Source organism: Pezoporus wallicus, unplaced genomic scaffold, assembly GCF_028554395.1.
Source record: "Pezoporus wallicus isolate ANWC-B61680 ecotype Strahan unplaced genomic scaffold, APGP_CSIRO_Pwel_v1 scaffold_2146, whole genome shotgun sequence".
Classification (NCBI taxonomy): Eukaryota; Metazoa; Chordata; class Aves; order Psittaciformes; family Psittacidae; genus Pezoporus; species Pezoporus wallicus.
Window position 1 is genome coordinate 4,283,527 of NW_026639769.1, and position 13,814 is coordinate 4,297,340.

General features: G+C 53.9%; 3 protein-coding genes across 4 annotated transcripts; all 3 read right to left on the reverse strand.

Moving 5' to 3' along the window:
* Positions 1 to 7,064: 7,064 nt before the first annotated feature.
* LOC130602852 (glutamine-rich protein 2-like) lies at positions 7,065 to 8,070 on the reverse strand. The gene is made up of 4 exons (XM_057416093.1): positions 8,066 to 8,070; positions 7,896 to 7,976; positions 7,469 to 7,622; positions 7,065 to 7,295 (listed from the first exon to the last, which is right to left on the reverse strand). The coding sequence occupies exons 1-4, from the start codon at positions 8,068 to 8,070 to the stop codon at positions 7,065 to 7,067; spliced, it is 471 nt and encodes a 156-aa protein (XP_057272076.1).
* A 167-nt stretch (positions 8,071 to 8,237) lies between these two features.
* LOC130602865 (glutamine-rich protein 2-like) lies at positions 8,238 to 11,440 on the reverse strand. Of its 2 annotated transcripts, none has more exons than XM_057416113.1 (10): positions 11,145 to 11,440; positions 10,879 to 11,015; positions 10,660 to 10,751; positions 10,394 to 10,508; positions 10,038 to 10,226; positions 9,651 to 9,776; positions 9,412 to 9,486; positions 8,934 to 9,098; positions 8,658 to 8,779; positions 8,238 to 8,335 (listed from the first exon to the last, which is right to left on the reverse strand). In XM_057416113.1, the coding sequence occupies exons 1-10, from the start codon at positions 11,356 to 11,358 to the stop codon at positions 8,266 to 8,268; spliced, it is 1,305 nt and encodes a 434-aa protein (XP_057272096.1). In that variant the 5' UTR covers positions 11,359 to 11,440; the 3' UTR covers positions 8,238 to 8,265. The 2 variants fall into 2 exon arrangements, with proteins under 2 accessions (XP_057272096.1, XP_057272097.1); XM_057416114.1 differs by having other exon boundaries at positions 9,651 to 9,773; positions 11,145 to 11,431.
* LOC130602853 (uncharacterized) lies at positions 11,387 to 13,569 on the reverse strand. Its single transcript, XM_057416095.1, has 6 exons — positions 13,495 to 13,569; positions 12,978 to 13,340; positions 12,628 to 12,732; positions 12,082 to 12,150; positions 11,719 to 11,913; positions 11,387 to 11,461 (listed from the first exon to the last, which is right to left on the reverse strand). Exons 1-6 carry the CDS (start codon positions 13,567 to 13,569, stop codon positions 11,387 to 11,389), a joined length of 882 nt encoding a protein of 293 aa, XP_057272078.1.
* Between the last annotated feature and the right edge of the window lie 245 nt (positions 13,570 to 13,814).

Here is a 13,814-nt window from a genome sequence, read left to right on the forward strand (position 1 = left end):
CGAGGCCTTGGGTGACATGGTTTAGTGTGAGGTGTCCCTGCCCATGGCAGGGGGGTTGGAACTTGATGATCTTAAGGTCCTTTCCAACCCTAACTATTCTACAATTCTATGATTCTATGAAACTGACAGAGAGAGCAGATGCAACAAAGGCTAATGGACTGGCAAGCACTGCACAAGTGCCAAGTAAGTATACAGTAGATGGAGAAGACCTATTAGCAAAGATGGACTGGGTGGGTTTCAGCACTGGGGCAACACATGAAACCCGTGGGTTAAAAGGCCTTTTTCATGTGGGAGATTCCTTTGCAGAGATGAGCCATGGATGAACTTCATAAATCAGGCACCTTCCAAGCCAGCAAGCTCTGGAGCAGGGCCTCTGGCAACACAGAAAGAAGTGTCCACCTGCCAAAGCCTTTTCCCACACATGCAAGAGCCCAGATCAGACAGTTTCCCTGCTTGGTCAAGGGGTGTTTTCTTGTAGGCCACAGTGCCTCTTCTCTACTGCAGCAGTTCTCCGTGGTGTAGCCAGTGCTCACAAAAGACTTGTACAGTGAGAGGTCACCTTCAGACAGCCTTCTGCAGGTAACTGAGGTAACTGTTCTTCATATTCTTAACAGAATCCTGCAAACACAGAGCTATTGTGTGCAAAGTGAGACAGGCATCTTCCCAGCTGTGCTTTGTGACAAAAGGATGGCTTGGACATGATCTCCTGGAAAACAGTCCATGGTTACAGATCCAAGGTGTGAGCAAGTATCTCTGCAGCTCAGAGCTAAGTGTCAATATCTCTTTGCAGGTTTCTGCTACTCTTGCCATCTTCTGCAGGCTTACTTAGGTGACTGCTCCTTGTTTGCATTGGTGAATCCCACTTGCACATGTCCAGCTCTCTCAGGATCTGTACAGGACTCAAATCAGAGCTGGATAGAGAAATGTATGAGGTAAAGCCCTGAAATACTCAGCCCTGCAACATCTGAATCCTTTCACAGTCCTACCTCTATATCTATCTGCATGTTGCCCAGGTAGCTAATAGATCATTACTTTTTTGCTGTTTAATTGAGAAGTGCTGATCTGACCACTGTGGAAGAAGAGGTGTTTCTGCACTGGTATTTTCAGCTGGGAAGAGAAAATTGGGGAATAGAGCTACAGAAAACTATCTGGTTTTAGATAATCAATGGGCATTTTCCTAGTGTCACAGTACCTCTTCACAGCCCAAAGAAAATAACAATAAAAACTATGTCCTTCTGAAAAAGAAGTAATTTCTGTAATTGATTTTCTGGGATTCATAAGGCTGAGACAAAAAAATCAACTAGCCTCATAACCGGACTCATAACCTCAGAGTATGCAGTTGCCCAGTACTCTGTCAGCTTGAGTCAGATGCTTAACCACACTGGGAAGTCCAGTATCTAAATGGCCTTGAAGAGCTGGTCAGTGGAGCCTGGCCTGAGGAATAGCTGAGTCAGGACACCAAAATATGACCCTACAGCGTCTCATACGGACTACATATTACCTGGACATTGCATATTTTCCTCCTCCCTTGTCCCATGGAGGTGCTAGCACATGCCTGCATGCACAGAAAAAAAACCCTCAAACTAACTGAATAACAAGATTCTTGAAAATCAGGACCCAGATTCTGGAGTCTTCTCTCAGTCCAGCAAAGTGGTGTGGCCCCTGGTAGGGGCTACAAAAGATCTCAGGCTGGAGGGAAAGCAGCAGTGTAAACAGCTGCTCCGCATTTTCTTAGAAAAGGTCCATTGTTTTACATGCATCTGGACAGTGCAGGCTAAAGACCAGTGCACCTGGGCTCCTTCTGCACCAGAGGGGCTGCAGCAGAAACCAGGTTGGATACTACATGTGCATATCTCCAGTAGCAGAGCAAACCATGGGCATATTTAAGAAGGAAGCATGGGGCAGGAAGGGGAAGCTTGAGGTCTTCTTTTATTTCAGGCAAAATATCTTAATGTTTTGTATATTTTTTTCCATTAACAATTAATTACTTTGCTTGCCTGTAGGAACAGTTTCAGGCAACTTCTAAACTTGCTTTTAAGTTCTCTTTTCTGTTCTTGCAGTACTGCTTAAAGCAGCAAGACATGGCAGAAATGAATGACACCCATTTGGCTCCAGTTAACTCTATTGTTTTACTTTCACGCTGTATTTGTGACAGAAAAGGTTCATGTATCTGGGATGAGAGCACCTCCCTAAGCAGATTTACCTTGGGGAGATGACTAATTGGACTGGTACCAGCAAAGGAGGCTGTGTAACTAGGCAGATAACAAAAGTCATGTGTTAAAAGTCACTGTAACTTGTCCAAGCCATGTAGACTAAAACACCCGATCGTTTAGAAAGTTAAGTAAGACATCCTATAAAAGAAGCACAGAAGCAGATACATCTAATAAGACACTAGGTAATTCAGGAGAAGTTGCAGGATCTCGCAGGATCTCAAATAGCTGAACTGGCCAGGGCATAACTCTAAGCAGAAGACAATAAGAATAGGCTCATTTCAGGAGGCTGTTAAAGGGGCAGGTGGAGGCTGGGGAGGGACCAGCTGGACCTTCTGTTGGACATGACAGTGTGTATCATAGAATCATAGAATAGTTAGGGTTGGAAAGGACCATCTAGTTCCAACCCCTCTGCCATGGGCAGGAACACCTCCCACTAAACCATGTCACCAAGGCCTCGTCCAACCTGGTCTTGAACACTGCCAGGGATGGAGCATTCACAACTTCCCTGGGCAACCTATTCCAGTGCCTCCCCACCCTCACGGTAAAGAACTTCCTCCTTATATCCAATCTAAACTTCCCCTGTTTAAGTTTGAACCCGTTACCCCTTGTCCTATCACTACAGTCCCTAATGAAGAGTCCCTCCACAGCATCCCTATAGCCCCCCTTCAGATACTGGAAGCTGCTCTGAGGTCTCCACGCAGCCTTCTCTTCTCCAGGCTGAACAGCCCCAACTTCCTCGGCCTGTCTTCATACAGGAGGTGCTCCAGTCCCCTGATCATCCTTGTGGCCCTCCTCTGGACTTGTTCCAACAGTTCCATGTCCTTTTTATGTTGAGGACACCAGAACTGCAGACAATACTCCAGGTGAGGTCTCATGAGAGCAGAGCAGAGGGGCAGGATCACCTCCTTGGACCTGCTGGTCACGCTCCTTTTGATGCAGCCCAGGATACGGTTGGCTTTCAGCGCACACTGCTGGCTCATGTTCATTTTCTCATCCACCAACACCCCCAAGTCCTTCTCTGCAGGGCTGCTCTGAATCTCTTCTCTGCCCAACCTGTAGCTGTGCCTGGGATTGACCCAACCCAGGTGTAGGACCTTGCACTTGGCATGGTTAAACTTCATGAGGTTGGCATCAGCCCACCTCACAAGCGTGTCAAGGTCCCTCTGGATGGCATTCCTTCCCTCCAGCGTATCAACCAAACCACACAGCTTGGTGTCATCAGCAAACTTGCTGAGGGTGCACTCAATCCCACTGTCCATGTCAGTGACAAAGATGTTGAACAAGACCGGTCCCAACACCGATCCCTGAGGGACACCACTCGTTACTGGTCTCCAGCTGGACATTGAGCCATTGACCACAACTCCTTGCATGCGGCCATCCAGCCAGTTCTTTATCCACCGAGGGGTCCATCCATCAAATTGATGTCTCTCCAATTTGCAGACAAGGATGTCGTGTGGGACAGTGTCGAACGCTTTACACAAGTCCAGGCAGATGACATCAACTGCTCTACCCCTGTCCATCAGTGAACATGTTTGCCAGGACAATACATCTCTCTGCAGGCCCAAATAGACCTCAGTGGAAGAATCTCCTGTCACCCATTTTTCATATTTGTCCATGCAGTGGCAGCACCATCTGACCAGTGATCAGCACCTGAGAATCAGCAGTAAAGAACAGAAGGATCCCTTCTTTGAGAGAAAAGAAAAAGAGAAGGAAGAGAGAAGAGCAAGGATACAAGAGCAAGGCTATTAATTTGTTTCTTACAGTGCATTCATTAACTTACACTGTACATGTCCCTCTCAGAAAACTGAAGCAGTTATTCCCTTTGTCAGCCACACAAACGTACTCCCCTCCAGTATCTCACTTTTGGGTCTTTGTAGACTTAGTAGGAAACAAAGGGTCCAGAAATATCACACCACCAACCTCCTTATGATAGGCAAGGACTTTGGGCTCTGTGACATTGCTCAGTTGGTGGGCTGGTCCAGCCTTGCAGCTCTGACATCCCATGCCCAACTCAGCCTCCTTAGGGGACTAAAGTCATGACAAGCAGTGAAGGGCTGCAGAGCAGATGGAGAGAAGTCCCCCGATAGGCATCTTTCCCAATCCACAGCCCACGGGGGCACTTGCACCATGGACTGCTCTTCCCCCACTACAATGCTTCTGGGGTATGAAATGTCATGAGAAAGGTCTTTTTAATCTTACTCTTGTTCACAGTCCCCGAGGGAGAGGTAGCACATTGCATCTGCTTTTCCCTATTCTTCTGTCATCTCTCCATGTTTCCATGACACACTCACCCTAAGGCTGTCAGACCCAGCTGCCAGCCCCGAGGGCATCTCCACCTGGCTAAAGGTAATGAGCAACTGGGGAGAGGTTATTTTCAGAGAATGAGACATTTGGATTTTACAGAGAAAGGGCAAGCTTAGAGAACTGTAGGATCAGCTCTATTCAAAGGCTGAGAATGCTTGCAGCAGGAAGGCAGGGAAGAGGTGAGGGAAGACAGGCTGAGCTTTGGCTGTGCAGACGTTGGCTGGCAGGTCTCTACGTAGTTATGCAGCTACAAGCCAGCCTGGTTCCACATAGCTGGCATGTGCAAACAAAGCATACAGGAGCTACTAATGTGAGCTCTCTGTGTGCTGTACCATTTCCAAGTCTTGATCCCTTTTATCAGCAAGCACCACAGACAACTCCATGTTTCAGGAGCGACTGCCACTGTGACATCTGGTCCAAAGGCAATTCTTGTGAATTCTTGAATTTCCTTCATGAAGTGAATTCTTGTCATTTCCTTCATGAAGTGGCTGTCACTTTTTCTTTATCTGCATTTGGGAAGACTTGTCTCATGGAGTGTATTCAGCAAGCAAGAGACACAGAGCCTTCATAACAGCCTCAAGAAAAACTGCTTACCAGACCCAATGCTGCTCCTTATTCATGTCTCTGGCTCCTCTGAAATCAGGAAGATGTGGATCCAAACCCCCACCCTTGCAAAACAGACTGAGAAGTGAACCCAAGACCATCAATATGCCAGGAGAGTGCTCCATCAACTGGAGTATTACAACAGAAGTGGGTACCACCCTAAACCACCGCATGTGGAGAAACCCAGACATGCAAATGTGGATGAAATATGCTCCAACAACCTAACAAAACATCTCTGGAGATCCAGAGTTCAGCAGGCTCAAGGGTTCAGGTGGACTTAAAGATCTCCCACAGGACTGATGTGGGCACATGCAGGAGCAGATCCAATCTCTTGGGTAATAGAAATGAAGTACCTCCAGAGTGTATTTGTGTTCAGCATTAGGCAGCAGCCCAAGCAGAGCTGGGGTGATTGGCAGTACAGTGCTGGACTAATTCCTGCACATGTCATGCTTCAAGCTCAGAAATGTCATTTGAATCTTGTCCCCAGCTATGAATCTCTTCCAGGTCCTGCCCTGCTGCTTCCTGTGTCAGATGATGACATATTGGTGCATTCCTTATCCTGCACACTTTCTGTGTTCTACAGGAATTCACTACCAGTATCAGAAGCAAAAATAAAGATAACCGAAAAAAGATCTGCTACAAGAAGTATTTTAGCTTTGCAGGTGTGAACACATGGCAGAAACGAATAAATAAGGGGAATCTTCTGGCTGTGCTGCTCTCCTGCGCATGTGCTTGCATCTGCATTTTTGCTTGAACTTTTGTCATCTTCACTAAATATTTCACTATGTTCAAAAGCATAATTTTTAAAGGGCTCTCAACAGTAAGAAACAACCCATGGGTTTTTATTCCTCTGCTGCACTAAGAATAATTTTCTTGTCAGAAGCCACACTGCTCTCCTGATCAGCTGGTTCTGCAAATAGAGAAAAAACGTACTGCATGCACTGCAGTAGCTCACCTCATCATAGGTATCTACAGTCCCAAGGATACCTGTACTGGCATTCCTCTCACCTAACTGCTGTGTATGTTTCTACATCTAAGCTTGATATCAGGGCTTCCACGACAGTTCAAGGGTCTACAGTCATGGATTGAAGACTGTTGGTTGCATGGTCCACACAGACAGTGAAGTCAACAGCACAGTCTCTTAACAACCACATACGGTCAGATGACTACAGTCCTTTAGCTACAACGGGACACAGTGTTAAGCTTTTATTCTGTAGACTTCTGAAGCCAGGGGAGTTGAATCCTAGTCTCAGAAGTCCACACACCCTATTTCTGGTGGGAGTTAGCTCTCCTATGCAATTTGAGGCACCGTATCTTGGCTGGTCCCTGCTAAGTGATGCCATGGCTCATTGATGAATTGTGTGCTAGGTATGATCTAAGTTGGATGCCAGAAGCATTACAGCCACACGTGTTGCCTTCCTTGTCATAAATCGCAAGGAGGTCAACTGTAGCATGAAGCCCTGAAGCCCCTTCCTACTCTGTGCTCTTTACCAATGCCACTGCAATACTCATAATCAGAAAACAAGGGCAACAATATGGGCAAGTTTCCTGCTTTTAGCATGGAGCTGAGAGCTGTCCCTCACCGTGTGCTGCTGCCACCACCCTTCACACCCAGGTGCCAATTTGCTATCACCTTCAGCAGCAACTGAGCATCCTCCTCCTCCTGCTGCACTGCCCAGCTTCCCCAGCCCCACTCTGGGGCCACAGGCTTCCCTAGCAGGGGCCATTAGGGCCACACAGGGCTCATGGAGATGCCAGGGGGAGCACAGCAGCTCAGGTTGCTCCGACCCTGGGGATGAGGAGCAGTGGGGTGGCCAAGGGCCGTTTTCAGCTCCTTCAGTGATATGTGGCCACAGGCCAAGGGCAGATCGCAAGCTAGGGTCCCCCCACTAAGGCCACACAGGCACTTTGCTGAACATCACCATTTATTGCTGCTGCTGGGAGCTACTTCCTCGCCTGCTGGGGTGGATTCAGCTGGTGACGCAGAGTCCTTCCCGGCCGCCCGGTTGCTGCATCCATCCTGCGGAGCTGGAGGGGTGGGTGGGGCCGGTGTACTTGGAGAGGGTGGCTGCGGGATGAGGCTGACCTGTGTTCCAGTGGGCCAGTGGTGCCAGGGGCTGAGGGGCAGGGGTCAGTCCTGCAGCTGTCCTGGCCCAACTGCTCTATCTTGTCGTGCTGGGGAGGAGAGAATGGGTTGGCTAAAGCATGGGGCTGAATTCAGCATCCCCAAGCAACCCTCTATACCCATCTCTCCTGGTGAAACCAAGGCATGGATCCTCCCCAGATGCTCAGCATCACCCTCCCAACCTCAGCCACCCCCGCCAGATCCCTTCTTTCTTCATCCCTACCTTGCTGGGGAGCAGGGTGGATGGCTGGAGTACCTGTGGGGTGCTGGGCTGGACAAGCTGAAGGCACAGGCTGCGCTGCAGCGGGTGTGTGAGGGTATGCTGGCCCCCACACTGCCGTGGCAAGGTGGGGTACCTGCATGCAGGCATCCGCTCCCTGCAGGATAGGGTATGGGAACACTCACCACCCAGCACACAACTCAGCACATGTGGCTTCAGCGCCACTGAGAGAGAAACAGGGCAGCACAGGGGGGAGGCTGTAAAACCCCCAGGCCTGGGGCAAGCACAGCTGAGCCTCTGTGGCACATCTCTGCTCCCCTGCCCTGCCCAGGGAGCAGAGCCCTTTACCCCAGCTAAGGGAAGGACTCTCCCTCGCTAGGGCAGAGCCATCCTGCACCCCAGGGATGGGGATGGGTCTCATGTCCCCTACCTGTAGGTTTGCTCCATCTTCAGAATAGGGTAGGATTGTCCAGTGGCGTGAGGGACCAGTGGTGGAAAGGGTGGGATAGCCCTGGGGAGGGCAAGAGCCATCAGTGGGTGACAGGGGACAAATGACCTACCTTGGCTCGTGGCATCACCCCAAACCCCACAGGCTTGTACCTCATGGCATCCCCTGCCTGCTGCCCTCAGAGAGGGGTCCTAATCCTCCTGCTGATGGGCAGGCCTGTGGAGGGTGCTGGGCAGGATCAGACCCTTGCAGGCAGACACCCCAAACCCCATGCCTGGCCCAGAGCACCACTAGCACCCATCTCCCCCATCCCACCCATGCAGACTCCTGATGTGCCTGTGCTGGTTGGTACTCACGAGCCAGGCACCTGCATGCTGAGTCGCCTGTCACAAGACAGACACTGGAAATCCACCAGCAGCTGCCTGGGGAGGGGAGAAAGGGCTGGGTGAGTTGGGAAACCTGGTTTTGAGCCTGGTTTATCCCCCCCAACGCCAGCAAGGTCCCAGCCTGCTGGCTGGTTACAGAAGAAAGGGGATAGGATGAGGGAGAGTGGTTGGTTGCGGGCTTCCTCCTGGGAAAAAGCTCCACCTCATCTTAGGCACAGGAGAATCCACAGAGGGGAGCGCCCAAAAACCTCCAATGCTGTGGGAACCACTGCCACAGGCACCCAGAGCACCATGGGAGCAAGGGATGCGGGCAAGGACAAAGTGGGAACAAGGCGAGTGCTGTCAATATTGCACTCACTTCCTAATCCCAGCTGCATTGTCAGCTTCCATTGGTGGTGCCATTTCCTTGAGCCGCTTGAGGCTGCTCTTCCAGTGTTCATCCAGCTGCTGCTGGAACGGCCCCAGCTCCAGGCGATCCAGCTGCAGACAGACACTCCCTCAGGTAGCAGCTCCAGAATGGGACACTGCATCCCCAGGGAAAAGCCAGGAGCAAGAATCCTCAGGAGGATGCTGCCTTGGGCCACCAAGCCCCAAAGGTACCATTTTTACGCAGTGGTGATGAGCCGCCCCTCACCTTGGAGGCCATCTCCTCCCGCAGCTGCTGCTGGACCTCGTGCAGCCCATGCTCCTGGCCTGTCACCCGGCTCAGCACCTCCTGGTTTCTCTCCTTCAGCAGCTCTAGGCTTGCCTCAAATTGGGCGCAGCTGACTTTGCTTTCCAAGGCACCTTTGTCTGCTTTCTAGCAACAGGGAAAGGCAGGAGAACGGTGGGGAAAGGATGGAGGAACAACAGCCAGGATCAGCTCATTGCAGGGGCAGAGGCAAAAGCACTCCAGCAGGACCACAGCTGTGTGGTCCCACTCGCCCCATCACCCCCATGGGGTCAGTCCCACCAGCCCAAGGGACATGTGGGGAGACAGAGAGACTTGCAGCTGGGTGAGAAATCCTCCGTCCCCCAGGCCAGCTCTGCCACCAAGCTCCCAGGGGACAAGGGGCATTTATCACCCTGCCCAGGACCCCCTTGCCTGGTGCTTAGGCCCCCTGAGGTTGTACCTCATCCATTCCTAGCTCCAGGTCCTCTTTGTCTGCCTTCTCCTTCTCCAGCCTCTCCAAGGACTGGAACAGACCCTTCCAACACAGAAAAAGCATCCTGTGACATTGTGCAGGAGCACCCCTGCTTCTCCCTCCACACAGAATCCTCTGGGAAAGGTAATTTAATCTCCACAGGGCAAATCACTTATGGTCCCCTGCCTGGAGGATGCTCTAACACCACAGGGGTTTCAGCCATCTACCTCGATATCTTTCTGCTGCTGGCGACTGTCATCCAGGAGGCTCCCCATGACAGAGTTAAGCTTTTCATACTCCTCTTGCATCTGCAGGATGGCAGCCTGGATGCGCTTCAGCACCTCCTGGTCCTGCTCCAGGGAGGAAAATAACAAGGTAGTGCCATGCAAGATGCGGAGGCTGCCCAGGGGGACAGACCTGGCTTACTGGGCCAGTGGCCATAGGCTCCCAGTGCCAGCAGGACATTTGCAGCATGGCTTGAATCTCCCTCTCTGCTGTAGACAAGACAATATGGGGGGGGAGCAAGGAACTCCCCCACATAACACCGAAGCACAAACAGGCGGGCATGGTTCTGGCAGCCCCCTCCCAAGTCCCTCATGCTGCCATCTCCCTACCTGGCTCTTCCCTGGCAGCTGCCTCACCACCTTGCCCCTCTTCTTGCTCGACATGAGTGAGTCCACCAGCCCCTGCAGCTTCTCATAGCACCGCAGAAGCTTCCCCAAACGTGTGCTGGTGTCACTGCTGCACATGGGGCATACTGCCTCCTCCTGCCCCATGCTCTCCATCACTCTCAGCTCTTCCAGCTGCAGAAGGGGAAGAGGAATCACCTCTGAGATGGGACAGATACAACCAACAATCCCAAGTGCCATGGAGGCTCCATGGCCCCAGCCAGCCAGGGGATGTGGCTGGGAACCCCACCAGGACCATCTCAAAGAGCCAGCAGGTGGTGGGAGCTCCCCCCACACCTCACCTGCTCCTGCTCCTCCTTGGCCGTCTGGGTCACCAACTGATCCAGTGCAGCCTTGCTTATTTGCTGCTGCTCTGCCAGATCCTTCATGTCCCGCTTTACCTCCTGCGGTTTGGACCTGGTCAGCAAGATGGTGGTACAGGCAGGCTTAGTCTTCACAAGCTTAGTTGCTCAGGGGGCATCCCTCTCCCCCCATCATGGGATGCTCCCAGCCCTCCTGGGCTCCCTTGCAGCCCCACAGGGAACAAAACCCTCTCCTGTCCTTTTACCCCAATCGCAGGCTGAGCTGGTTGCTGAGGTCCATTTGCCAGCTGGCTCTGGCTGCCTCCAGTTTGCCAAGGGCACTCTCCAGTATCCTGATCTGGGAATGGCAGTGGGGGCAGAGTCAGGGCATGGCCCCTGTGTCATCCCAGCACAGGGGCTCTTCAGCTGCCTTCTCCATGCCCAACTCTCCCAGCATCCCTGCATCTCTCTCGGGGACTCCTTACCTTCCCCTTCTCTCCCTGAAGATCACTGGCCAGGCTCTGCAGGTCCCTGGACAAGCCCTGCAGGTCACTGGCCAAGCCCTGCAGAGATGACACCTGGCCCTGGAGGTCACCCAGTGTGTTGGCAACGCTCTCCTGGCCTAGAAGAACACAGTACAAGGGGACACACTGTCAGTGAAGGGGTCTCACCCTATGGGCGAGGCTCTGAGCACAACCAGCTCCAGACCCAGCATTTCAAACACCCCCCACAAGCCTCCCAGAGTTCTCACCTCCCTCCTGGAGGAGCAGGCACAGCTTCTCCAGGTCAGTCCGCTCCAACCTGGTGGCTTCTAGCTGGGCCACCTGCTCCTTCAGGGAAGCATAGAGGTGTCTGAGCTGCCCAATCTGCTTGAGAGCCTCCACCGTCTCCATGTAACACTTGCAGGCATTGTGGTAAGCACTGCTGGAGCCTGAGGGCAAGGCCAGCTCTTGCAAGTGGGACATGGCCCTGGGATCAGTGTCGAGTGGGATCTCAAATCCCTGGGCTGCTGGCAAGAGAGTCTCTGCTTCCAGGGGGCCTGCCTGGTGAAGCTGTGTGCTGAGCCGCCTTTCTGAGATAGTGGTCTGAGTGACAGTAGACTCTGGCTGTGTCTCAAGGGTGGTGGTCTGGATGCCCGTAGACCCTGGTTGTGTCCCCAAGCTGGTGATCTGTGCATCCTGCGACACTGCCTGCATCACCACTGTGGTGCTAGCATCCCCCCTCTGATCTGAGGGAATGTCTCCCTGCTGCTTAGGGGCTGTTAGAGCTGTTCCAGGATCCTTCAGCACCATTGAGCTGTCTCTAGATCTCAGCACTGAGCTTGCCCCATGTGAGGTGTCCACATCTGAAGTGGGAGACTTGGTGGTGGCAGACTGGTCTCCTTGTTCTCTGGGTCTTCCTCCATCTCTGCCTTGTTCTCCTTTGCTGCCCACCAGGCAATCCTTTAGCACATCCCAGTGCACCATGTTGTTGACCTCCTCAGGGTCCGGGTAGAGGCACAGCCTTTCCTTCAGCATTTGCTGGGGAAGGAAGGGATAAAGGGATGGTGGGGCCCACAGGAGCACTCCCACACACACCCAGCACTGCTGGGGACCATGCCCTAGTGCAGAGGCACTGCCTGCATTGGTCCCCCAGGGATGCAGCCATCTCCTGTCCTGTAGCAGGATCTGGCGTGCTCATAACCATACCACATCACTGGCCAGAGTCCTTAGGTTGCAGAGGCCTGGCAGCTGGCCGGCAGCATCCTGGAGGTTCCCCTAGAGTGGGGAGAGGAGAGGGACGGCAGTCAGGATGCAGAAGCAGGACTGAACAGAAGCACCTGCAAATTAACTTAGGCACTAGACAGACGGATGCTGGGCAGGCTTGTGCCTGGGGGCTGCTGCTGTATTGCACTGGTAGATCTTGACCCTCCTTTCCCAGCACCCATGGTACTTTAATGGGTGTTCAGTTAAGAAGTGCCTTAGGGCCACTTGGGTGGACATACACAGTTACCTCTGCCAGCAGCTTGAGCTGCAGGCAGTGCTGTCCATTCCTGCCCTCCCCGGGGCTCCAGGTAGGGTGGGCTGAGCTCCCATGCTTCCCTCTTGGGGCACCCTTCCCACTCTTCCCTTCCAGTGCCCTTCACACTAGGTGACATCCAAGGCAGGAGGACACGGGCTGCAAGGAGATGCAGGGTGATGCAGGGAGGGGAGCAAGAGGCCAGCTCCCTCCTGGGGACACCAGCAGCAGCTCACCAAGCCAAGCGCCTCCTGGATCATGCGGATTTCTCCCTGCATGCGGGACTGCGCCTCCTTCATCTGGCTAATCTCCTCAAGGAGATCCTGGTAGACAGATGTGTCCTAGGAGAGGAGGGTGGCAGGCATGAGCCCCATGGGAGGGTCCCTGCAGACCGGGAACTTGGTCCCCACCCTGCCCCAATGGAAGCCATCACACAAACCCATGTCAGCAGGGCTGCATCCAGCCCTGCCTGCCCGTGCTGAGCTCTGTGCAGGAGCGCTGAAGCTGATACCAAGGGCAAAGAGCCACCCCTGGAGGAGGAGGCGAGTCAACGGGGGAGCACGCAGGGGCTTGGGAGAGCCGCTACCTGGGAGCTGCTGCTCTTGTCGGTTTCCTCCCTCTCCACCAGCTGCCCCACGTCGGCAGCCACATCAGCTTCGGAGCCGCCGGTGGTGTCCTGCAGCAGGTCCTTCGCAGGCAGCTGCTCACCCGGCTGCCGGAGCTGCTGCCCCGCTGCCAGGGTCATTGACCTGTCCCGCTCCACAGGCTGCTCCAAGCCCCAGGTGGAGCGGTCCTGCAGGCCCAGGTGCCCCAGCATGGCCTGCAGCAGGTTGCGCAGCGCTCGGAAGTTCACGGCCTCGACATCGGGCGTCCCGAAGGCGGCGTCCAGCAGCTGGGTCAAGCTGAGTAGGGCCATGGCTGCCGCTATGGCTGACAACACGAGTCTGACCTGCTGGCGGTAGGAGAGACAGTGGGCAGCCGGCAGCCTGCCTCCTGCTCACTCTCCCTCAGGGATGCGGTGGCCCCTTCCCCGCAGCCTCTGCCCCCCCCAGCCCTACCGCCGCCCCCCCGACCCCCGTTCCCTCCGCCCCCCTGCCCCGTACCTGCAGCAACTGACCCTGCCCCACGCCCTGCCGCGCCTCTTTACCCACCACCACCGCCCGCTCCTCGACGCCCATTGTCCGAGCCCGCTCCTGAACTCACAGAGGGCGCCGCTGACGAAAACACCCGTTGCCAGGCGACGCCCCGCGGCCCTCTCCCGTCCCGCAGCTCGAGCGCACGGGGGACAGTCCCGGGACCGACCCCGCTTCCGCCAGCCCGTGCCCAGGGAACCGGAGCTCCCCGGGAAGGCGAGCTGTCCTGCCGAGGAGGGCAGAGCTACGTGGCAAAAGCAGGACAGGTTTTACTCTCTCCCTTAGACGTA